At 41.1% G+C, this 26,019-nt stretch overlaps 1 protein-coding gene across 18 annotated transcripts in view; it reads right to left on the reverse strand.

Moving 5' to 3' along the window:
* LOC135492535 (liprin-alpha-1-like) overlaps nucleotides 1-26,019 on the reverse strand; it is a 145,285-nt gene that overhangs the window by 117,614 nt on the left and 1,652 nt on the right. For 17 of the 18 annotated variants that reach the window (XR_010448085.1, XM_064779059.1, XM_064779056.1 and 14 more), the window contains one exon: nucleotides 11,612-11,629. The exons of the other annotated variant lie outside the window; for it this stretch is intronic. Coding sequence is in view for 16 of the 17 variants with exons in the window: in XM_064779059.1 (XP_064635129.1) it covers nucleotides 11,612-11,629 (18 nt within the window). In the remaining variant the exon portion in view is untranslated. The remainder of the gene's footprint in view (nucleotides 1-11,611; nucleotides 11,630-26,019) is intronic. 18 annotated transcript variants of the gene reach the window in all.

Raw genomic sequence — 26,019 nt, forward strand, 5'->3', positions numbered from 1 at the left:
AGGGTGACTCCCTTCAACAGCGTAGGTCCACCTACTCACATTACAATTGCCCAATACTGTTTATAGAGCTAATTATGTCCTAGTTGACGCTCAACTCAATATTTTTACCTCCTCCCCTAATGGACGAATGTTTTACCTGAGAAGACGATCCTAACAAGTCTTTACCTCCTTCGTAACATTGTTGACTCGTGAATCACACAATGTTATTTCATCAGGACAATCCCTCGCTAGACTTTGCTAATGTGGAGGGATTGACAGCATTATTAAAGGCCTACACCTGTTAAAAGTTTGAAATTTGTCATTTAATTTGAAATTTTCAAATTGCGTATTAAAATAGATATTGAAAATGAATTTCATCAATGCCTTTGTATTGCTAAAATCCTAAAAATATCAAATTTCAACAAATTTGTACAGGGGTCGTATAAAACTGCACAACGGCATTGTGTACTACTGCATTTCTATTTTCCAAATTAAATAGTACAGTGTACCCCTTAAGGTGACTCGGTGACCTTTCCAAGCTATTGTTACAGGAAGATGTGGGTGCCACACAGACCCTCCGGGGTAACAGGCCTACTACAGAAACAATGGGTGATATGAATAAACACTAGCAAATGCCTTTATCTAAAACTCCATGTGCATTCAGACCAGGCCTTTTCTGTACAAAATTGAAGTAAAAGCATTTCCTAGTCTTTAATCATATAACCTAAAGTCACAAACATCTCTGTTGTCTTCTTTATAACCGATATTAAAGGTAATTGGCACTTTTAACTTTTTTAAAGTTGTCGCAGAGAAATTTCACACGTAAGCTAACAATAATGATGTCCTCAGTTGTCAGTTAGCTTATAGCTCTGGGAAAATATATCCTAAGGTTCGGTCTCCCTAAAATTTCAATTACTGGGCACAGAAATATGAAAAACTGGCAGACCTGCATTCACAAAAGCAGATCCTGAAGATTGTGAAAATTGGCAAATATTAGTGTCAGATATCGGCGTGTACAGTAGCCATTTTGTATATGACACCCTGAATGTAGCCTTAGGCTCACGGCGATAGCGCACGGTCATGTTACTCCTAATTTCATTCTTTCTCCCCGATGACTGCCGTAAATACCAGGCAGCTGCATGTTACTAATAATCATTACATCCATGTACATTATAATGTAACTTATGCTCTGGAGATGAAAAAAAGGAAGGGATCTAATTACTAATGAGGAGTCGAATTGATGAGGCCAAGCTGGTTTGATTCTGCCGCTGTGGAAATATTACTGTCAAAGAGGAATTTTTTAACAGTCTTTTGTTTCTCAAATCATTTTTGGATGGGTCTGCTGGCTAAAGAATCTGATGACTCAAGTGCCCCACAAACAAGCAACTTCTATCGCAGCAACCTGCGACAATTATTGCTACAAAACAACTGGTAACTGCTGGGTTTGATAATCGGCAACAAAGTTTCCTCATTTGCTTTGAGCTTTATGAGGAATCGTATATTGGATAAGGAATTCAATGGAAAGGTCACAGAGCGTCCCCCTCCCCTCTAGAACACGCCTCGACTACAACCATGTCACACTGCTCAAACAAATTCTAATTCGTCAAGCCGTCATGACAGTTTGGTCATGAAGTTTGTCATCTGAAACGATCATCATTAGTCTGTCATTACACCAGTTGAACTGAGCTATGTTAGATGTATTGATTTGATCACGAGACGTGCAGGACTCATTCTTCAGAGCGATGTCCGTGAGATGTGCAAGATTGACTCTTCAGGGCAATGTCGAGTGCGTGATTGAGGTGGCAGATTCGCAATCAGAATATCACGAGTAATACCAACACGGACATGAGAAAGATACTTTATAGCAATAACCAGACATCCGCATGAGATGTAAAACTGTTATAAGTAAAGCATGGCAGAAACGAGTGATTTTTATTAGTTGGTGCGACGGTGCTATGCCAAAAGGTCAACTGTACTTTATTCGGCCCCAGATTGGTTGAATGAAAATGTTATTTTGTTGCTACGTGGCAGGTCAGAGCGACTTTATTAAACACTCATTAAGCATCACGTTGATGAACCTGGTGCAGATGCCAGGACAATCAAACGAACGATCCCAATGAGGATGACACAAAAAGCCAACATGGTCATGGAATACAGTAGAACCTTTCTATTAAGGACACCATCGGGAATGACAAGTGCTATCCTTAATAGAGAGGTGTCCTACATAGAGAGATGTCCTGATTAGAGAGGTCAAATTGCAGAAAAACTAACACTTTAGAACCAAAGTTAGTTTCCTTAATGGAAAGGGTGTCCGATAAGGGAGGTTCCACTGTATAATGGCCAGCAAAACACGGATGGAGGTAAGTCAGGACATATTCTACACCATGCTTAAGTGGGAGAACTTGACCAGTGCAACATGATGGTTTAGGCCATTAAAAGTGCAAGGGAAGCGCTGGAGACATAAAGGCGTTTGAAAAGATCTTGTCAGATCACAACACTAGCTAGCAGGAGGTTATGGAGTATAATGGCCGCCTAATGACATTACAGTGATGGATGCAGGTGCAACGAGGTTAGTCAGGACGTATCCTACAATGTTGCAGTGGGAGTTACTGAGTGGTCGAATGGATTAGCCCTCCATGGAAAGGTCACAAAAGGAAGGGAGGATGCATAATACGAAATATCACATTCATTCGTGTAGGAATTCTTTTCATGAGGGCGTCATAATCAAGAAATAGTATCTATAATCCGCATACAAGAATGTTATTAATGGTTTTTTCGACTGAACTTGTACAAGATCAAGATTTTTCATGCTGGTTCTTCTTTTCAGGAGTGTGCAATGATATCACACCAACATTTTCTAACCAACATTTCCCTCGACAATAGAAAGCGGAATTTGCTGTCTTCCCACATTCCCATGTAGATACTTCGAACTGGGTGTCGATGGCCAAGCCAAATGTCTGGGTAATGCATTGAATGGGGCAACCCGACTTAAGGAAATCCTTCCTTGAGAGAACAGCCCATTTTGGCAAGTATGATGTTGGTGTTTGCCTCCAAAATCGCAAAGAAGTTCGAGACAAATTTAACCCCTGGTTTACAGTAATAACCAATGTCATTGATTAATCTCCGTGAGAGATTTAGGAACCAACTTAAGCTTGTGATGGAACCGAGTGGCAGAGCATATCCTCGTTTTTATAGAAAGTGCACTATCGAGGGCAAGTGGAGTATAAACTGGTATTTCACAACCTGAAGTAAGCTAATGATGTGTACACCTGTAATTAGACCTCATGAGTAATACTTCATTTATTCTATTACCTGATTTTAGAGCATCGCTGATCTGTGTAATTAAACGAAGACATGAAGCGTTTGAGGATAATTTACGAAAACCACAAGATTCTAAAACCACAAGATCCTATCTACGTCTCGAAGCTGATACACTCAAGTTTCACCAATGTAAGGCTGCTTATCTTATTTCTAAGAAATTGACACAACAGCCAGGCCGAAACATGACATCATGACCATCGGATAAACTGGTGTCGTCAACCCAACTGAACATTTCGTTTCTTGCTAAATATAGCCTTCATCCTTAATAAAGGGTTAAAGAAAGCATTCTAATAGTGCACATACTTCATCACTCTCCTCTTTATGTACAGAACAAAATCAATGTAGCGGGTAGCGTTTTGTATGGCCACACTGCAAAGCATGGTGTAGTGCAGGAATAGCGCTACGATTTGCCAACATGATGAATGCAGTGGATTTCTTACAAAAAACGTCAGATAATCACGTGAGGGTAATTATGTATAATCGCAATAACTACACTGTATACGGCATGTGGATATTATTCTGGACAGGAGAACAGTGGAATATCCTTTAGCGGACACCTCATATTAAGGACACAAATTTTGGTCCTAAATTAGTTGTTCCATTTAATTTGACCTCTCTAATCAGGACATCTCTCTATCAAAGACAGCACTTGTCAGTCCAGTGGGTTTTGACCTCTCTAATCAGGACAACTCTCTATCAAGGACAGCACTTGTCAATCCAGTGGGTTTTGACCTCTCTAACCGGGACACCTCTCTATTAAGGACAGCTGTTGTCAATCCGGTGAGTTTTGACCTCTCTAATTAGGACACCTGTCAATCAAGGACAGCACTGGTCAGTCAGGTGGGTGTCTTAAGAGAGAGGTTCTACAGTATCTAAAAGATGTACAGGTGGAGCAGGGACTGGCAATGAGAGTCATCATGCATTGGAACAATCCTGGCTGTGGTTTGTAAGTCTATACTCCAAGAATAGCAAGAAAAGCCTAAAGCTGGGCATAGAATTACGTAAGCTAACAAGACGATGACCAAGCCCACCATTAGCGCCGAAAACTCTCTGTATCTTCAAGTCAGATACATGTCCATAATCCTGAAGTAAGACGCAATTAGCCTAATAAAGACAACTTTTTCTCTCACACAATGTAAAATGTATTTCAGACAAATTCACCCAAATTTGGACTGGCATGTCTGTTGCCATGGTAACTGGTCTATAAATAATGAATACAATGAAAAGTGCATTAAGAGATCTAGAAATGTATGACGAGGGTCCTGGTGTCTGCAGAAAAATGGCTACACTTCTACATCCAAAAGTACCGCCTACGTTTATGCATTAGGCCAATAAAGTACTCTAATTTCACCTATCAAAGACCGGTTCTGAATATTCGATTCAAGCTAGATATCAAGCACACAGCCGTTCGATGCCATCCAAGATGTTCAATTCGGATAGAGAATGGGTTGGTGACACCAAGTTGTCCAATGGTCATGACATTGTTTCAGCTTGGCCATTGTTTCAATTTTGCCGTAACAGTTGATCCAAGGTTAGGTAAAGATGCCAGCAGCCTACCCAGGTCACATAATGATGGCAACAGCTTACACAGGCTAGGTTAAAGATGGCTACAGCCTAGCGAAGGTCAAGTACTATAGTTTACAGATGTTTCTGGTCCATCCAAGGACAGGTACAGGTGATGACTGATCCCAAGGTCAAGTGTTCAGGGCAACTAGCTTGGCCATGTGTGAGTTCCTCACAACCAGACGTTAGCAGGGGCACACTCCGGATACTTGCGGCATTCGTGCGAGAAATCGCCCCGCAAACACCCAAAATGTACGAAGACTTCAATTTGGTACAATCACGCCCAAGGACACAAGGTCAACCACTCATGCAACTAATGCTAATATAGCATAGCCCAACTGATGCTAACATAGCAGAGCCTGACAGAGTGAAAGAGGCACAAGCCCAACACACTGCCGGCTGCTGTGTAACAGTCTCTGCACCGGAATATTGATTTTTTGACTTGCGTATTCCAGGACGGTTTGTCAGAGATAGTTTGGGAAATGAACACCGACCTGGAGGCTGAATGATTTCTTTTCAGTTTCTACCATGCCAGTGATCTTGGCTGATTAAGTGAATCGGGACATATTTGTAAAGTATACGCTGCGTATCCCTTGACAGCCATGCTAGCGCCGCTAAGATACAACAATACGTAATACCAATAAGGAGTGCCCATTTAGCTATGCGGCGCAATATCATATTGAGCGGCCAGGGTAGGCTACTCCATCACTCCATGTGATGCGGAGCTTCTCCACGCTCTACATGTTGCCGAGCGGGATTTTAAGACCCGTTCAGAGATGGGGACAGAATTGATTTCAGAAGATTACGGTAGCTGCTACCTCCAAGCGAATCTGACTGCAGCTTGCATGAAAAGGGTTTCAGGAGCAAAATATCATAATGAGCCGACTCGGTAGGCTAATCCCAATGCTCTCATGTTCTGAGTGATAATTTTCCAATGGTTCAAGGATGGAGACACTTTTGCGTAGCAGCAGCATGTACCCGGTCAGTCTAACTGAAGTACCAATAGCATCTGTCCAGTGAGTCTGACCGTATGCGTGGAGAGTTGTGCCAGCATTATATCATAGTTCAGCAGACAAGGATGGTAACTCAAGGCTAGGTTGCCGCCCGAGATTTTTAGATCCTTTCTCGGATGGGGACGCAAGTACACTACAGTAGCCGCTGCCTGTGTCATACAATGAATTTGTTCAATTGATGTGTATTTATAAGCCAAGCTTCAGAATCTGAGTCAATTTAGCAGACAGGGAAATTTCTGTCACATCTTAAAGAAGATATGCACAGTCTACTTGGGACATCTTCATCAAATATTTTGACAATACCCAACAGTAACCCACATGTCAAAACATGATGCATCACATTTTGTCGGCCGCAGTTACAGAAGCCAGATAGTCCGCAAAGGGAAAATCAATACCAGTAACGGGTTTATAGGGGGCACTACTGCCGTTTTCTACTCTGTTGAGTTGGTACAAGCGTGGGATGATTGCACTGTGTTAACCCGTTGATCCTCAATCGTTCCGACAGCACAGAAACTCTTGAACAGCTCAGCACCTGACGTAAAACGTGGGAGATGACCAGATATTCATGTATTGGAAGTGATCTGCTCATTATGTCAATCATATCGAAATTGATCCACTCATGAAATTGCTCACAACTCAATCTATTATAATTACATCAGTACATATTGTAACTACACCACACATCTCTACTGAAGTTGATGTTCAATCAAAGGTCAATTTTTCACATCTAACAGATCAATAGCCTTCATGCCTTTGAACATCGCACCGCCACAAACATTTTCTCGACATCACATCGAATGCACAATGCTAAAAGGCGGCAGGTTTAAACCTTCTCAGAACACAAGGAAACCTTGTTTTCTGATTAGAATGATGAAACATTGGAGATCATCTCAAAATAAGGTGAGACCCAAAAAATATATCTTTCGGTACCGGTAGGTTTGTTAGAGCCGGAGTTCACACAGACACAAGAAAATCGGCCAAATGTTATTGCTCATTTCAGATTCTTTCCAAAATGGAACGTCTGCCACATTATTCTTCCTGAGTCAAGTGCTTCTCCATTTCGGCTGAGTACTTTGTGATATTTATTCCTGAGGATCACCACGGATGGTCTCTTCGCAAGAACCACAGCCTGACTTCCTAGCCAGCTATAGGAAAAAGGAAGTCAGGCATGCATTGATGACTAAATCAGGCAGAAGTGCTTCTTTTGGCCTCAGAGATAGCTCTCAATTCACTCATTACTGAGATCAATATTCTGGTCAGCAATGTATCGGACAAGCCAAAGGCGACCAGAGATAAAATCAACACCCGGAGTGCCGAGGGCAAACGATGTACTGTACAGGGAAAAACCTAGAACAGACCACTATCATTAGGCGGTCAGAGTTGCACTCTTACATACTGGCAGCAGGTCACACCAACATCAAAAGTACTGACGGCAACCAATGATCTGTACAAGGAAAAACTGAGTAAAGGCAATCATCGTAAGGTGGTCAGACTTGCACTCACCGCACTGGCAGCAGATCACATCAACACCCGAAGTCCTGACAGTGACCGATGACCTGTACAAGGAAACACCATCATATATAAGGTGGTACAAGTTGCACAGTTATATACTGGAAGCAGGTCAGCTGTACAGGTCAGATCAACAGCCAGAGTCCTGACGGTAAACTTGTACTCTGCAAGCAAAAGATAACAGGCCACTGCCTCTGGGTAGTCAGGTTTTGGCAGTCGTCGTGGTCGGCCAGATCAACATTCAAAGCACTGATGGGATGACACTTCTGACCAGTAGCCTACCAAAGGCCACTATCATAAAGTGGTCCGAGTTACACTCTTCTGTTCTAGCTTGGTCAGGTCAGTTCAACACCCAGAGTCCTGACGCCATGTTTTGGCAGTAGTCACTGTAGGCCGGATCAATATCCGATGCACTTTTGGCAAGACGTTTCTAAGCTGCAACCCAATATGCCTACAAACCGCCCACAAGAATCCATTAAATGTCACACGCTAAAGATCTTACACCAAATGGACAAGTGGGCCTGTCAGTCAATGATTATCAGGAAAGGCTCAATCAAGAAATGGCCCGACACCTGTTAAAGCAGCATCCAGTCAGTTAAGTACTTCACGACAGAACCTGCCAGCCCTCTTTTCACCGGAACGTTCTTCTGCCAATAAGTCAATACGACAAGGTCATTGATACTCACCTCAAGGTCATGCCAAGGGTACTGTCGGATTGACGATTGACTCGCTGACAGCAATCGACAGACAGAACTGCATATGCCAGATATTACCAGGAAGACCGGTAGTCGAACCCAAAACTGCCTGATGAGTTTCAGCTCAATCCCTGGCCCTGTGAAGAAGGTCGAGAGTACTTCAACTTAAGGACAACTTGGCCCTGCTAGTCATATGTAGCCTACTAGTTGGCGCAGCAACCAGTCAGCTAAGTATGTGGTGACAGAACCTGCCAGGTCTTCATTCACTCGAAGCTTTCTTTTCCAATAAGTCAATAAATGGCAATGTCATCGGCACTCGCCTCTAGGTCGTTCCAAGGGTACCTGCCAGATCTACACCGGACTCATTGACAGCAAGTCACAATCATTGGAGGCTTCAGCCAAAGCTGCTTTCGAATGGCATTTCCACCTTGTCAGGGCACCCAAGGATGTTACGGAGAGAGTGATATACTGCTTAGAAGTAACGTCATTTGAAGAATTCCAACAACGAACAGTATACACACGTACAGTGATATCAAACCATTGCAGTTCAACCTGTAAACATTCTCGCAGCGATAATGAAGACCTTGATATTCAAGTAATTGAATTATTGGCTACTGACATGTTGAATATTGAAAGTGTCCCACTGTGTTGATAGCAATCATATAGTAATATAACCATGAGGCAAATGCTTGGAGTCATTTCTGAGATAGGAGCAAGTATTTAATGCACCGATCAATCAATGTCTGTTTGGTTGCCCCTTAAGTAGTAGAGTCAAGGTTATGCCTGTGACTTGGAGGTACAGATGCTGAGCCTCTATAACCAACAGCAACATTAGGTACCATATGTAGTATTAAGTATATACCACCATGAGGTAAATGCTTGGAGTCGTTTCTGAGATAGGAGCAAGTATTTAATGCACCGATCAATCAACGTCTGTTTGGTTGCCCCTTTAGTAGTAGAGTCAAAGTTACGCCTGTGACTTGGAGGTACAGTGGCTGACCCTCTAGAACCAACAGCAACATCATACCGGTACATGATGAGGCAAATGCCTGCAGTCAATTCTCAGATAGGAGCAAGTTTTTAATGCACCAATTAATCAGCGTTTGGTTGCCCAATTAGAGTCAAGGACAAGGATACAGGGGCTATACAGGCTGGATGTCCCTTCTCTTTCTGGTAGCAGACCTACTCTGTATCCGTCCATCAAACAAGGCTTGGATCAAAAGTCTCGAACAGACACTCAAATTTTGCTCGCAATCAGTTGCACGCATATGACAATTTTCATCACATGCCATAATGATCTTGGATCGATCTTGTAATCATACAAGACGATCCAAGCTGCAGCTAGGTCATAAAGGGTTGTGCTTACGATGCTGTGCCATGGATCATTAATGAATGATGCATCATTCTATTTTTAGACGGAATACTACATGGTTTTATGTAGCATCATACAGAACGGCATCATAGAAATACGGCCATAGCTAATTAAGCCACCCAGTGTCATTTCGCATAATTAATTGACCCATTTCTCATATCACAAACCACGGAATGGAGCTCTATTTTGCTTTAACCAAGCAAGTATGGGGACCGCAGCTTGGTGTTTCTGTCACACCTGGAAAGTTTCAGGTTCATATGTAAAAACACAGGCGAAGTTTTATCAGTTCTTTGGCATTCTAATCTAAGAGCTGAAAATATAAGACTTCCACAAATATTCAATGATACATCAAATAAAGAACAATACCCCCAGTTCACCGATACAATACCCACAACTAACTAATGAGACATCAAGAAAATCTATCAAAATTGTTAACAATAACATTTAAAAAGAAAAAGATTTCAGGCGGAGTTCTAATGTACTTCACCCTGGATGGAGTGGAGGGGGCACAGGTGGAGATATCTTTTTTTAGTTTGTTAGTAGTAGAAAAATCCGCACTACTGCTTGGGGGTGTTGGGGTAAGCTATTGCAGGGTAATTACCAAAATTGGCAGGTATGATACAGCAAGAGGGACAATTTTTCATCCTTGATTTTCAATCAATGCCAGTCACTGTTACTGACTACAGCGCCTGTGGAATGGAATCCAACACCTAAAAGCTGTCACAGTCTTGTTAAGGTAAGGGTTACGCCGGGGGGGGGGGGGGGGTAGGGGGTTATTTTATGAAGTTAGGCAAGGTATGCAGCCAAGGAGGTCATTAATAAATGGGACGTCAACTCATCATCATGATTGTTGTCGAACATTGGGTAATAAGCGTGACTAGCTGACTTCAGGAACTGAAGCAGCATCATCAATTTCATACGCAAAAGTATGAATCATCTCACGAGAGACTATCACCATCAGCCAGCTAATAATACTTGTCAACAATGTTTTGAGAGCTAACATCGCTATTTCTATGATTCAAGCCCCAAACACCAACACTATCAATTGTCTAACATGTCCAACAGATCAGCAGTCAAGCAATATTACTAGCGCCAAAAACATCAGAAAATACATTGCAGTCGGCAGTTTCCATTTTTATCAAACAGACTATTTTTAAAACACTGACAAGCTAAACATGCACAATGAATTTTGAAAATGGACAAAAATTTCATTACTAATGTGAAAAATAACTGCAAAAACAATGAGATATTGAAGCGTTATTGTCACAACATGGATATGGAAAAGAAATTTTAGTCAAGCACACACAGCATACTGAAATTAAACACAAGGACATAAGCATGGACATCTTATGCAATCCTGGGTGAAAACAGAAGAACACTGCAGCAAATGTCATCATCCCAAAGACGAAAGTGTTAGATTTAGTCCTGTTGGTAGGACTAAACACAAGAAACTTGTCACTCATTTCGGTGTTTTGGGTTTGTTTGCAGAATTATGTAGGAAAAGTTGATATAGCAAAACGGGCATGTCTAATCCGGTTTGTAGGACCAAACGTAAGATTGTACTTTTTTATTGTTTCGGGAAAGTTTGCAGAATTGTGTGACAATATATTACACAGCGATACAGCCGAGTAAGGACATGTTTAATCTAGTTCGTAGGACCAAACTCAACAAAAACTTTTGCTTCTTTCCTGTCTTGGGTTTGTTTGTAGAATTTCAGTGGGGGAAAATATGAGAGAGCCAAATGTAATCTGATTGGAACAGTATTGCTTATAGGAGGCTGTGTAACACCAACATATCTGTTCATCTGGCAAGCGCCCAGGTACAATGTAAAGGAAGGTCATTTCGTGTGTGCTTTCTTCAGAGCCCACTGCCGAATATTGATATTCTTTAAACCTTGAACCATTTTAAAGTTTTTCGTCATTTTTCCTTTATCTATTTCCTGTAACTGTTTTTTTGGCTGGGGAATTACGAAAGCTATGGCAATTGACAAAACTGAAGCCATGTGCACTTGGGGTTTGAAACGCTCTAAAGCAAATTGTGTGTGAGTGTGTGTAAAGCACCCCTTGGTGTAAAATCTGTGCAGTGTTCTAGCCTTGTCTACCCAGGTGTAATACACAAAGTCATGGTTAGATCAGGCGGATCAGTTTGGAATAGCCTACCTTTAATTGAGGATAGATCTGTAAAACATGGAAAAGAATTGCCATATGAATCATGCAAGAAAAAATGTAATTAAAGGTAACCTGCCACGAAAATGAGAGGGCTTCTCATCGGCAAAGCAAGAAATAATTTATCGGTTTGTACAAATGTCGGGAATCATAATTTTGCCATATCACCACCGCTGCCTCTCCATATTTTTTGCTACCATTTTCACTGGAAACATCGTGATGTACATGTAGTTGGCGGCAATGGCATAATATGAGTCCCAACGTCAAATCAATTGCACATGAAATGCACAACAATAGCATCCCACAAATGAGTGGCAACTGTTGAGTTTAGCAACATAGCAGTAAGGTAACGAATTCATTTTTTCTTCCATTTCTATTTATTTCTTGGAAAGTATTCGGAACAGAGTCCTATCAATAGTCATGTCTTCCTCCATCATGGTCAGAAGTAACATCAATTTATACACAAAAACTTCACCCAGAAACATATCAGCAATGATATTGATCAATGTGGTAAGTTGGGCAAAAGATGTAGAAGGGATATTACTTTCAACAAGTACTGCCACAAATGAGCGAGTGAATCATAAACAATTCATAGTCAAATGTTGAAGTTTGTTCTGTTCTTTTTAGACAAAACCTGTTTTTTCTCTAAAAATATTGACAAAAATCCAATTCATCAGATAACAGATTCTTCCATGAAGACAAGATACTTTATCCCTAAGATTGCGACATAAACTCCTGAATGCAAAAATATATATCAAATCTTAATCAAATATATCCCAAGTGCATTATTTATACTATCAGATTAAAATGACAAATTATAGTGATGCAAAAAATAGCATAGTGATTCATCATGTAGAGTTTGGACAAGTTTCTTCACGACGCTATGATGGAATTCTGAGTTACTTGTGTTTATCTTGCATGGTACCAAATATGGACTAATCTATACTTGATGGTATTACCGACTACAAAAATACCATAAATCACAGTTGAAAACGTGCCAAGGGATTAAAAGGACAAGTTTCCGCACTACATTACACCGATCATATAATGACTGGATATACATCGTGTAAAACGTAGACAAATTACCCACAAGTTATTGCATAGACGAATCCATGATAGAGTCCTGCACTACTTGTGGTATTGATCACAAATATACCACAAGCATGTCGACAGATCAGCGAGACGGCAACTCCAGTCTTCACAGCCTAAAATTTTCATTGGTGATGAGGGTGTTCCCATTTTTGATCATCATTTGTACGCTATATTGACCCATTTGGCACTGACATCTATTCTTAACTTGTAACTGACAGTTTCCCACCTACAATAGCTGAAGTGAAGGTTGGCTTCCTTACTGGAAATAAAAGTTTTATCTTTAAATCGTACTGTACATGTATCATCATGGATGACGCCGAGCTCTCAACTCAAGTTACACCATTGAACGCGTGCCAAAGGGTTTTGAAAATTTTGGAGCTAAGTTAACCCAGGATGGACCAGCACCCGGACCAGGGTAACAATACTCCCAGTCACTCCAGATACTACAGAAACCAGGATAGGCCCTGGCCAAAAGAACCGCTTAGCAGCTCGGGCAACAGCCCAGCAAACCAAAGTTTGCGTAACAGAGGGGTTTACACTCGCCACTGAAGAACATCTTGAGGATATACATTTTCAAGGATGTTGAAAGAGCAGTATGTCAACATGCACCCGCTAATAGCTCTTCATAATGGCTAATCCATAATACAGAAATAGCTACACAATGAGTGACGATCGATAAAAAGAATCCATACAGTTTCAAAGCTACATGCAAAGTGTTCTCTGCACCCATTACAAAAAAGGGAGGAGTACCCCTCTTGAAAACAGTTTCACAACTTGACTGCCTCTCTTGGCCAGACTCACCCTCCTCATAAAATTTGGATTTTGTAATGGCTTTCATTGCGACTTTTAATACTTAAACCTCACTGCCACCCCTCTTCACATTCCCACCAATACCCCTCGAAGAAATTTCCATTGAGAGCACTGAGGTAACGGTACAGGATGTGTCAAAAGTAATCATTCTTGTTGCTTGAATAAAATATTTATTATCATTACATCCATTAGCGCTTATTAACATGCAGACAGGTGATTTTTTTTGCACAATATCCAATCTTTAACTTAATAAAAATATGAATGCCACATTTATATAGCTCACTTTTCAACAGTTCAGTTGTTCAAAATGCGCTTTGAGCAGAAATCCAGGTCTTGGCATAGACATACCAGCAGCATGGTTAACGCCATTTAAAGTCAAAGTTTATTGTATCTCACATATTTTGCAGCATCCAATTCTTCTCAAACAAAAATTCATGTTCATGCCTCGATTTCACCTTCAAGGCTACATTCCTGCGATTTGGAGATAATAGCATCATCACATGATCTCTTCAAAATCTAAAACCCAGACATCGGGGTGGAAAAAACGCATCGCAATTCATCATGTTTACTGGTAATTTTTTTTCCAAATCGACACCATTTATGTAACACAATCGTTGCCTATTGACTGATCAGAGCCAGTCGATACAGAGCTAGATTCTACAAAGTGCCCTTTTCCTTGGAACATACATGTGTTGTTCAATATAATATCAGATCGATAGAAAAATGTAAAAGTTTTGAATGAACCTGAAAAGGTTGCAGGGTTATGTATTTAGTTTACACAGATATAATATGTATTGATATATTGCAAGAGATAGCTTTTAGGATAAAATTGAACATTCTGAAACAAATTGCTCAGAAAATATTTATTATTCATGCCTGTAAATCTGCAGACGAAGTGTCTTTCTTTACAACATAGGAAAATACTGAGGAGTTGTGGAAATCTGGAAAGGTTACACTCATATATTCAGATAACACAGACATTATGTCGAAAAAAACGTTAAGTCTGATGATAACTACGATCATAGTTGATATCAGACAACAAACCCAAACTCTGGTTGGAGTACATTTGCTTATTTTAATGGAATGTGTGCAGTTTTGAGTGAATCATGTGTCAACCTGTCCAATCCAAAGTACTAAAACGAACTTGCATCCTCGAATGTTCATTTGTAATGAATCTATTTTGTAGTAATAGCTCAAGTCAAAGTTTCCCTTGAGAAATGAATGAAAAAGTCTAGCCTGTACTTTCCGTGATGAAATGCATTGAACAACCAATCCCAAACCAAATTCAGTTCATTCGTTCTGGCTACCCGCTCAATGCACAAAAATAACCGCTAACCACTTGAAATATGCTACACTGGCGACAACATACCAAGTCCACCATATCAAGTTAGCATGCTAGCTGTCGGATAGCTTTAGAGCACAGTTTAATATTAGCGGCCTACAGGCAGGCCATCCCACTTCGTTCTGTTGGAGATGTTGTTGAGCTTGGAGAGTAAATGATATCTTGTCGGATTCAACACGACATGATTTTTAAAGGTAACCTTTCATTGGAGGGGGCCTCTCCAAATCGTTCTTTTTTTAAGCTACAGTTTGGCAAGCCCAATTGTTCCGTTCAAGATCATGTTGAGTTGGGCGTGATATCATCGTGTATCACCATTGATGAGGGGGCCTAGCTCTCACAATGGTCTACTCTCTAGCGACACGCACAGTCAGACTACCCCAATTGCTCTATTTGAGATATTGTTGAGTTCAAATAAAACTAATAATGGGGTGGCACCATGTAGGACTCTTCAAATTCGAAATTACATTCATAACTTTAATAGCGTGAATCATGTAACATATTGCTCCTATTTGAACTCAATCCATTCAAATGGTATATTTGTAATGAGCGCCATCATCATGTACAGCTAAGGAATCCACTGTTGCAATTTCAAACAGCAGCAGGCCAGTGTTGCAATCATCTTATCACCAATATCAAGAATTTTTCAAGTCTTTATCAACTATTGCCAAGTCAAGATGACATGTGGTGGTAGAGAGGCTTTAGCTGAAGACAAGCAAATGATGACATCACAGAAAACAACATTATTCTGGACATCAAATCACGTCGCTGATCCAAGTTGCACACTCAGTTGTCGGCGTCAAGATTGAATCAGTGAAGTGTGGCGACATCAACCAAGAGGTCATTCAAATATGGGAACACTTGGTTGAGGACGTTGGGGTCAAGGACATGGATTGACATCCAAAGTGGATGCCCGAATGACGTCACTACATGGGGTCAATATTATTGCACCAGTCATACACTTAGTAGTTCAGTACAGAGAATTACAATAGAATACAACCCAGTGACTAGAATTTACCATCGCATTGCAGTCAAAAACCTGACACTGTCCAAAATTACAGCAGTGGAATCCCGTACACCTTCATCTCAGATCATTATATTACCTTATTATTCTCTGTAGCATCCTCCTCACTCTCGCTACCTGCAGAATGAGTCGTCCCAGGTTTGATACTAAGGAAATTGTCGGAAAAAAACCGACTCAACATCACGTTGAACATAATTTGTAATCCTTGTGGTAGCCAACGTCAGTAAAAGAAAAAAAATTGCAACTCAAAATGAAAGTCCTGGGCTTGAAAACCATGGCTAGATCATTTTATCCATTATGATGAGCATCCCTTGGAATCAATATCGAATGAAAGATTTTCACATGATCCATGGCCTAACAAAGTGCCATTGTTTCTTCTCCGAAGTTCAAAACTAGGACTAGGTATGGTCACATGAAAGCAATCAACCAATCAGTTGTCTTGTGTTCTGTCTATGTACCCGAAAACATCACATTTCGTAATCCATAGAAATCGAAACTGGCCATAGGAATGAATCAAAGTTAGAAAGGATGATTATTCATGCCCTGATGCACGTGAGCCGAATACAACCTTTTTCCACATACGTTGTAGTAAGAAAGCCAACCGAGTATGGCTGAACTTATATCTCCAGATATAATAGTACAATGTACTCCAAAACTGAAGGACAAAAATGGATGATATAACATATTCCAATATCTGAAGTAGAGAGAATCTGAAAACAGTCCGAAATCTGTTGTAGAAAATCTGATATATCACAAGAAGCTGACCCAATTCGAAATCAAATGTACCAGAAAATGGATGAGTAGGACTACTGAAAAGCTGTACCCAACAATGCACATGAACTGAAATGTACTATTCTTCTCAGTCGAGAGCAAAAAATGCAGAGGATAAACCAGCTACCTCAGATATTGACAAAATTGCTGAAACATCATCAAGACGACTTCTGGTCTTCTTTTAAGATGAAGCCAAGGCACTGCCTAATACACCTAAATGCACGAGACACGCAACTTTGCTTCCAATCGAATATTCATACACGAGACCCAATCACACTTAAAAGGATAAGAAGCGGCCCTCGAATCAAAGCAGCCTATTATTCCAATGACAGAAGGGTTTGAGGATACTTGGATCTCCGGGACATCAGGCCAAATGAAAGTCCATCAAAAATTTTCCATCAGCTTTTTCTGCCAAATTGTACTTTTACTGGAAGAAGTTACATGGTAAACTTAGTCAGAAACTGCAACTGCACCACCTCCGATACTCATTCAATACATAAAATCCAATCGAACTAAAAAGGAAAAGAATCCACCCTCAAATCAAAGGTCCAATGTCAATAAAGTCATCCTCAAAGAAATTTAAGAATACAATTTCACCACAATAAAACTCCATCCAAATCTGCAAAATCATACCATTAGAAGTTACACCGCACTCGACACCCGCAACTTTGCCCCCAATCCAATACTCATTCACTGACAAGAAATCCAATCAAACTTAAAAGGAAAAGTAGCCGACTTCCGATTTAGAGTATTATTCCAATGTACTCTCAAAGAAATTTGGGCATTAGAGGATACTAACTTATATCGCAGCAAATGAAGCTCATCAATAACAGACCACCGACGTTATCTGCAAAATCATACCAATTTAATCAATGAGATCAAAACGTTGATACAGCAGTTCCAATCATTTCAATACGATCACCATCCATGATTTTAGTGGGCTGGCCAGATAGTTGTCAAAGTAAACGATGGTCTCCCATATGTCCTGCTGATTGCCATCACGCTGTGCTCAAATTGAATAAACCAGTACATTTTTCAAATAGGTCTATATCGAGGCCAAGCATCAATTCTTATATATGATTGACCTACAAATTGTCATTTATGGCAAAATTGACCAATAAACACATTCCAATACTTCATAACCAGTTTGAGGTTCATAATCAGTACTCAAGTAGACAAAGTTTTGTCTACTTTAGGATCAGAAAACTTAGCGATGCAATTTTACAGCATCTTTAGCCAGTCTCATGGGTGGGTAAAGTCCAATTTCACACTGTTATGAATACAAGAGATGGGACGCAACAGCCAGGTTATCCACCAGCCTTTTTGAAAGCAAACAAAAACCAAGCAAGTCCCATGTCCAATGAGCACTCATCCTGCTCTTCAGGACATGCCCCTTCTGAAGTTTCCAGCCACTCCACAGTCCCACAACTTGATTAACTCCACTGCAGCAATGTTATTGTAAAGACAAGTGACGCTATGCTACAGCCAGGTTATCCACTAGCTCACTTGAAAGTAAAGCCTAAAAGGACAAACAAGAATTCATCCCTTAGACCCTTGTCCACCGCTGCCGCCTCTCTGAATTTATGCCACTTCTGGATTCAGCAATGTCTCACACATGAAAGTATATGACTATGACCAAAATACCCATTGCACCAAAGCTAGTCTCAATTGGAAACTTTCGAGTATTTACCATTCATTGCAGCTAAGATGAAGTTGTGGACAAAGAGAGCTACTTCTGCTTCTGTATCTACTTGCAGAAACATGTTTGGTCCAAATGTGGGCAAGACAGCAGAAGTCTTTAGGAGATGTAGACAAACACTCGAGTCGAGGCTAAAGCCTGCGTCACTGAGGACAAAGCTGTAGGAAATGTCCAAGACCTTCAGAGAACAACTTCTTTTGTTACAGCACACAACCTGAGGAAGACGAACGCATAAAAAGCCGCATGAAGGAAAAACAGATTTTCTTGAAGAAGGAAGAAGAGGAATTCGCGTAACGAAAATGAACGCTTCCTTCAAACTTTCACCGATTGGTTTCTGATCAACCCACCAGGTTATCTGTCATCAGTTGTACAAGCAAGCAACTTGTCGTAATAAGACAGAGTATATACCAGGACTGGAAATAAGTTCCAGAATAATCCGTTACAACAGGTCCATTCGAGAACCGAAACAAATAATCCAAAGACAACTATGAAACTCGAGTACTTCTCTGAGGGGTTCCAGAAACTTTCCAGTTGGCTTTCTACATTGACGATTGGAAAAAAGCTGTCGAAAATTGCTGCTCTGCAAGGAATAAACAGGTCCCGAAAATTTTATCGCTGTGTCCTTCCTACGCTCCAAACACACACCTCATACAGTATAATTATCAAAGTCATGAACGGCATGGAAAAACTTAACAAATATATGTATACAATTTGATGATTGCTGTTACGAATATTTTGTCTATTATGTCTGCCTCTCCTGTACATGCGTAGAATATGAATTGCGAAACTAAACAAGCAGAACAGTAATTTATCGATAATTCTATGATACTCCTCCAGGGAAGCTGCGTGTTGACTTGTGTAATCATTGCGATATAGGTCATGTCACCAAAACCTTCACTCATGAAACGAAATATTACACATAAGGGATCATCATCATCATTGGCGAATTTTTGTTTTTTGTACGCACGTGAATTTACGAATACGAGTACACAAATGACACTCCACACGCGATGAGCGACGAAAGATTTGCATATTGTTTGCCAAGCTCCAGAGAAAGAGCACAAGGAAACAAAATGTGTTTTCCATTTAAAAAAAAAAAAAATTTGCACTTTGAAAGAGACAGTATCAGACACTGCCTCTGGAGATTGGGTGCGGAGTTCTATATTAGTGCCCCTGGCAAATGACGATCAATCCTTATGCAAATACTGCTACACCAATGCTCCGATATCAAGGGCTGAAGAATATATCAAGGTTAAACAAAGGCCTAATGGGTAATATTACTTTAAATGTATATCAATCAAAGGCCCCTCATATATCATTACCATTCTTTTAGCTGGCAAGACATTTTTGATAACTTTGAAATTGGATTTTCCTCCCGCTACTATATGATTCTACAGACTGCATTTCCAAGGACGGCCAAAAGGCTGAAAAACTTCAAACCCCCAAGATAAAAACTCAAATACCAACCCGGCTCTAAAAAGGTCACCTGAGAACGTGATACAAGGATTATAGCAGAGCGAAACAATGCTTTACGTCACTGATTGATCTCCGTTATTGGGCTTAGATGAAAAGAAGATCCATATGTTTACAAGCATACATGGAAGAGCATGATCATGTCATCCTCATCAATGTAGGCTATTGCGATAAACGTACATACATGACATGGCATGCATGTAGCGTGTAGCGGGTACTTTATAGGCATGTATGAAGCGCGTTTGATTCCTCAAACAGCGTTTCACCTGGCATTCGTCATAGATGTTTAACGTTTACGGCATGTGCAGAAGAGGCGACTTTACGATGTTGCGCCAGACCCAGCACACTCTCCGTAGCAGAGGTTACGATTTTGGAGATTGGATTTTGGTGGTTTTATAAAAACTAAAACCAGACATCATTGTACCCTCACCTGAGTTCATCAACTACATGCACACTTGTCACTAGCATACATGTTCTACCATTTACAATCAAATTTTTCTGCGAAAAAGCAAATTTTAGACATGGTAGAACTCATTTTCTCACCTCACAAATCGCAGCATCTGCTACCTAGTTAGAATATTATGGGATGGGAGTCCAAGTAACTGCCTCAGTGAGGAAGCTAGCATAGTGGAAAGTCTATCACAGACATAGCTAATAAAGCAACCTTTTTTAAGAAGCCAATGGGTAATAGATTTGAATAGTCAAAGGGCATTACTTCAAACAATATTGGAAAACTTCCTGTTAATAATATTGTCCTTCATCTCTTCCAATCTTCTGATGCTGTAAGCTATCCATGGCAAGGGATGAAGTTTTAAAGACTAGCATCATGATCGATATTTTAAATTGTACGTATAGTCCCAACATGTAGGCCTACATAAGGCCTAAATACCAATTTTGATGTAAACAGAATGATGGCAGCACTGTCCATGTAGAGGACCAAGGACAGGTTGTGACGGGCCTCTTTTGGTTCATGAGGACCAACGACAGGATATGACTGGCCTCTCCTGGTTGAAGAGGATTAAGGACAGGTTGCAAGTGGCCTCTCTTGGTTGAAGAGGACCAAGGACAGGTCAGGTTGTGATTGGCCTCTCTTGGGCAAACAGGACCAAGGACAGGTGGTGATTGGTCTCTCTTGGTTGAGGATAACCGAGGACAGGTTGTGATTGGTCTTTCTTGGTTGAAGAGGACCAGAACAGGTTGTGATTGGTCTCCATTGGTTGTGGACGACCAAGGACAGGCTGTGAGTGGCCTCTGTTGGTTGAAGAGGAACAAGGTCTGGCGGTGATTGGTCTCTCTTGATTGAGGATAACCGAGGACAGGTTGTGATTGGTCTTTCTTGGTTGAAGAGGACCAGAACAGGTTGTGATTGGTCTCCATTGGTTGTGGGCGACCAAGGACAGGCTGTGAGTGGCCTCTGTTGGTTAAAGAGGAACAAAGTCAGGTGGTGATCGGTCTCTCTTGATTGAGGATAACCGAGGACAGGTTGTGATTGGTCTCTCTTGGTTGAAAAGGACCAGAACAGGCTGTCATTGGTCTCCATTGGTTGTGGACGACCAAGGACAGGTTGTGATTGATCTCTATTGGTTGAAGAGGACCAAGGACAAGATCTGACTGGCCTCTCTTGGCTGAAGTTGACTAAGGACAGATTGTGATCAGTCTTTCCTGCCTGAAAGCGGCATTGTATGAATTCTTCATTCAACGCATAATATTGCAATTGCAAACATTACATTGCAAGATACATCATTGACCATCAGAACTCATCTCTTTTTCATCACAACTGCAACCACTAACCAGCTAATTTGATGTAGCATATATATATTTGCCGATCCCATGGTGTACATACAACTCTCAGAATGCTATCAATACTTAGTTATTCATCATCCAAATAACACTACATACAAAGCCATTCCAAATTGGAATATCTTTTACCAACTCATCCAGCGCTGGGCTAAAAGTGGTTTTATTTCAAGAGCCCAATGTTTGTTGAATGGCAGCTTGAAGAAGATCAGGCTTGAAATGTAACTTTGGCAGTTTTGCAAAGATGTCAGACACTTACTCAGAACACTGTTACTGAAGAAGTCATGTTGCAGTGCTTGACAAGCGAGACTAGCAAATTACCCATCATGTGGGCAGGTTGAAATTGGTTACATGTACGCATCATAATATTTCCTAACATTACTACACTTGGTGATGTACATGTAATGAAGTGCGTTGCCCAGTACTATACCAATTTTTGTTTGTGTGGTCTAAAATCGTTAACTGGAAAAACCATCTTCAAAGATTTTTAGACTTATATGGTGTAATGGTATGTTTCATGGGCTGTTGGTGAATGATGCAAAGGACCTCAGACAGCCAACACCCATGATCTCACATCAAAAACATCAAAACTTCATATTTTCTAAACATTGTAGTTTATGCTCATGATGGAGTGTCCGAATACTACTGCATGTATGTCATACACACATCCCCTATGACGGGCGTAACACTCTGATGGTACCCCAAAACAATGACAAATCGACAGCCAAGAATATATTATAAGCAGCACTATTGTTCAATAGACGCAACAACTAAAACAAAATACAGCTAATGGGGAGATGCTAGCGGTGCAGTCGCAGTCGGCCAATCAATTTTTGCTGCGAGTGATGGAGCGATGCGTTCTTATGGAAATGTACATGGGCTGGGTGTGCTGGCCGATACAGCAGCCTCACCCTGTGAAAATGTATGCTCTATTGGATGAATAACACAGTGCAGTTTCTTGACAACCGAAAAGTGTTGAGCAGAGGGGCCATGTTTTTTCTTCTCAGTTACTATAGTAGGGTGTGTTACTGTTAGTTGACTACAGGAGGAAACTCAGCCGCGGCACTTGCTGCAAACATTGCTGATCACTTCTTGGAAGTTTCTTTGAAGGATGAGAATAATGATCATGATAATAAGACTATTGTCAAATGATGATTGGTCTTCTGCACAGCGCAATTTCGTGAAACCCAAGCTTAACCACTCCCTCTGCTCTGCAGTAGCATAAGATCGTTGAAAGTGGATTTTTAGCAACGTGTTAAAAGTGTCACTGTTTTTGGAATCCTGTTCATGTACATGTACGTGCTTTGATAGCTGGTTCCATAACTGCCGTCCACAGGCAGCGAAGCTTGTCTCTTTCTCATCCTTCTTCATCCCCAACATATCATACCTACAGAACCTGTTATGCTTGGCACCAAGACAAAAACTCTAGAAGCACTTCTATCAAGGGACGGTAGGATATGGCAATCATTGACCCCACAATCGGTATGCCAAAAAGGCCTGAACTCAGACCTCTGCAAGAGTTCTTTATTCATTATTCCACTTTAGAGACTATTATGGAGGGGCAAAAAGTCTTTTTCGTCTGGTGTTGAAATTACACGCCAATCTCGTCTAATCCGCCTTCTTGAAGTTTTTTCCATTATCCCAGGAGGAAAGAATTACTTCGTCAAGTGTAAAAAGATGGTATAATAACACACAACTTGTATAGATAGGGAGAGTGAACAGGAATAAATACGAGACAGGTTTAAAACTCAATCTTAAAGTTGTCATTGAAGACATTTACTTTGTACAGACATATACTTCCACCATTTCAAAAACTCTAGTCTCTTGTATCGTTTAATAGACCCGAGTCATTGTTGGGTACAGAAAACCTGGCTCTTGTTCACCAAGTGCCAAACTTAACTCGGTGACAGGTGCTGCTGTAGATAAGGAGATCTCCTTTTTTACCTTGTGTCTTGACCTCTCACCGGGCCAGTTTTGCTGGGTGATGGGGATAATTTTGAAACCGAAAGGTGGGAAATGGTATGCCAGGGACAAAAAAGACAAGGCAATCTTTTTCGGAAGTACAAAAACACAGGAAAGGAACTGGTGGAATCACAACATCAAAATGTCTTGACGTTGGCCTAATGATTTCAGATTCCCGCTGGTTTGCTGAAGATTGTGATGTCTAGATAAGCGTTTTACTGTGCTGCAGTACAGTATATGTACCAGCATCCCTTTGGCAGTTTGGCCATCCTTGTAGCATCATCACAGACTAATCCCTTGTATATGAAGAAGGACGCTTTGAAGTTAAAATAACGAGTTTGCTCATACAAGTCTTCTCAAGCTACATGATGTGCTACTTTTTGGAAAGAAATTGACAAAAATCTAAATGTCGTACAGAAAATGTTAAAGTGGCCAGAGTTTGCCAAGAAAACAAGTTCAACCTAATCTAAAATCAGATTCTGCCACAGAGGAGAACCCAAGAATTGATTTTGTCCAACCATGGCCAGTCAACATTATGCTACATGGTAGCTCGCTAGCGTGTAGCGGGTATCCGCAATGTATGGCCAAGAAAACTGTATGCATACGTTTATCACTTGTGAGTCATTCTGGCTGACTGCCATGTGTTGATGGTCCCTGTGATCAGTTCCATCCCGAGGGTTTTGTATGAAAATTTTGCCAATACGGTGAACAGTCCTGATGTACATGGAGTTTGAATTTGATTAGCTAGGCTAAAACACATACATTTTAGATTTGAAACCCAACTGTAGATCTGACTGTTCCTGAACAAATTGTCGGCTAGTCAATAAATTAGCCCTCTTATTCTTTTTTTGTAATGCTCTTGAACATGAAATCAATCAAGCTGGATACAAGAGAAATGGGAGAACAGAAATAATATAGACTTGTGGCTTGGAGATTTGTTTTATTTGGCTTTGCCATGCCAGGTAATCGAAATACATTGTATTGTGGACAGTCAGTGTTCTCCACAATGCTATTTGTCAGGGTGGCCCACCCTACCTTGGCAGCTTACCACCCTACCTTGGAAGAGCCACCCTACCTTGCTCTAGAACTTTGTAGAGGGTTCCTATAGGGCCACCCTACCTCAAATTGCTGGCCACCCTACCTTGTGTTGCACACTGGTAAAACGTCATGAAAATCAAGGGTATCACCTTACCTTGAGAAAACCCTGTGGAGAACACTGGACAGTGCATCCACCTGAACACTACATCCTAGGGTCACATCATCCCCATGGACAGTGCATCCACCTGAACACTACATCCCAGGGACACATCACACCCATGGACAGTGCATCATCCTTCATCCCAGGGACACATTGTCCCCATGGACAGTGCATTCACATGAACACTTCATCCTAGGGACACTTCTTCCCCATGGACAGTGCATCAACCTGAACACTTCATCCCAGGGACATACCATCCCCATGGACAGTGCATCAAACTGAACACTTCATCCCAAGGACACTTCTTCCCCATGAACAGTGCATCAACCTGAACACCTTATCCCAGGGACATTTCTTCCCCATGGACAGTGCATCAACCTGAGGACTTCATCCCAGGGACACTTCTTCCCCATGGACAGTAAATCAACCTGAGCACTTCATCCCAGGGACACTTCTTCCCCATGGACAGTCCATCAACCTGAGCACGTCATCCCAGGGACATAACGTCTCCATGGACTTTGCATCCACATGAACACTTCATACCAGGGACACTTCTTCCCCACGGACAGTGCATCAACCTGAACACTTCATCCTAGGGACACTTCTTCCCAATGGACAGTGCATCAACCTAAACACTTCATCCCAGGGATACTTCTTCCCCATGGACAGTGCATCAACCTGAGCACTTCATCCCAGGGACACATCGTCCCCATGGACAGTGCATTCACATGAACATTTCATCCCCATGGACAGTGTATCTACACGAACACTTCATCCCAGGGACATATTGTCTCCATGGACAGTGCATCCATGAGAACACTTCATCCGCTTCCCCACGGTCACTTCATCCACAAGGGCAATTTGTTAATACAAAGTTTACTGAAAATACTTGCAAGAAAAAATACGCCTCATGTCAAACTGTCAGTTCATTCCCTGAACACACCATATGACGTTCAGGTGGTCATAAAGAAAACGGATACATGTACAGCAACACAGAATGTTGTTGGCACAAGCTTTGACTACCCCTTTGTAAATTTTGTAGTATACAGCCTAATGACAAACCTTTGGTTAGGACGTAAATGTACAAATGTACTGTACACCTGGGATATGACAGCAGTGGTCATGTACAAATGCATGCTGTACTTGTAACCTCCTACATGTATTCTAAAAGAACAGTACTACTTTTAGGGGCATCCTACGTGTAGTCCTATGATGTACACTGTAGACATGACACAGG

The sequence above is a fragment of the Lineus longissimus genome, chromosome 8 (genome assembly GCF_910592395.1).
Source record: "Lineus longissimus chromosome 8, tnLinLong1.2, whole genome shotgun sequence".
Classification (NCBI taxonomy): Eukaryota; Metazoa; Nemertea; class Pilidiophora; order Heteronemertea; family Lineidae; genus Lineus; species Lineus longissimus.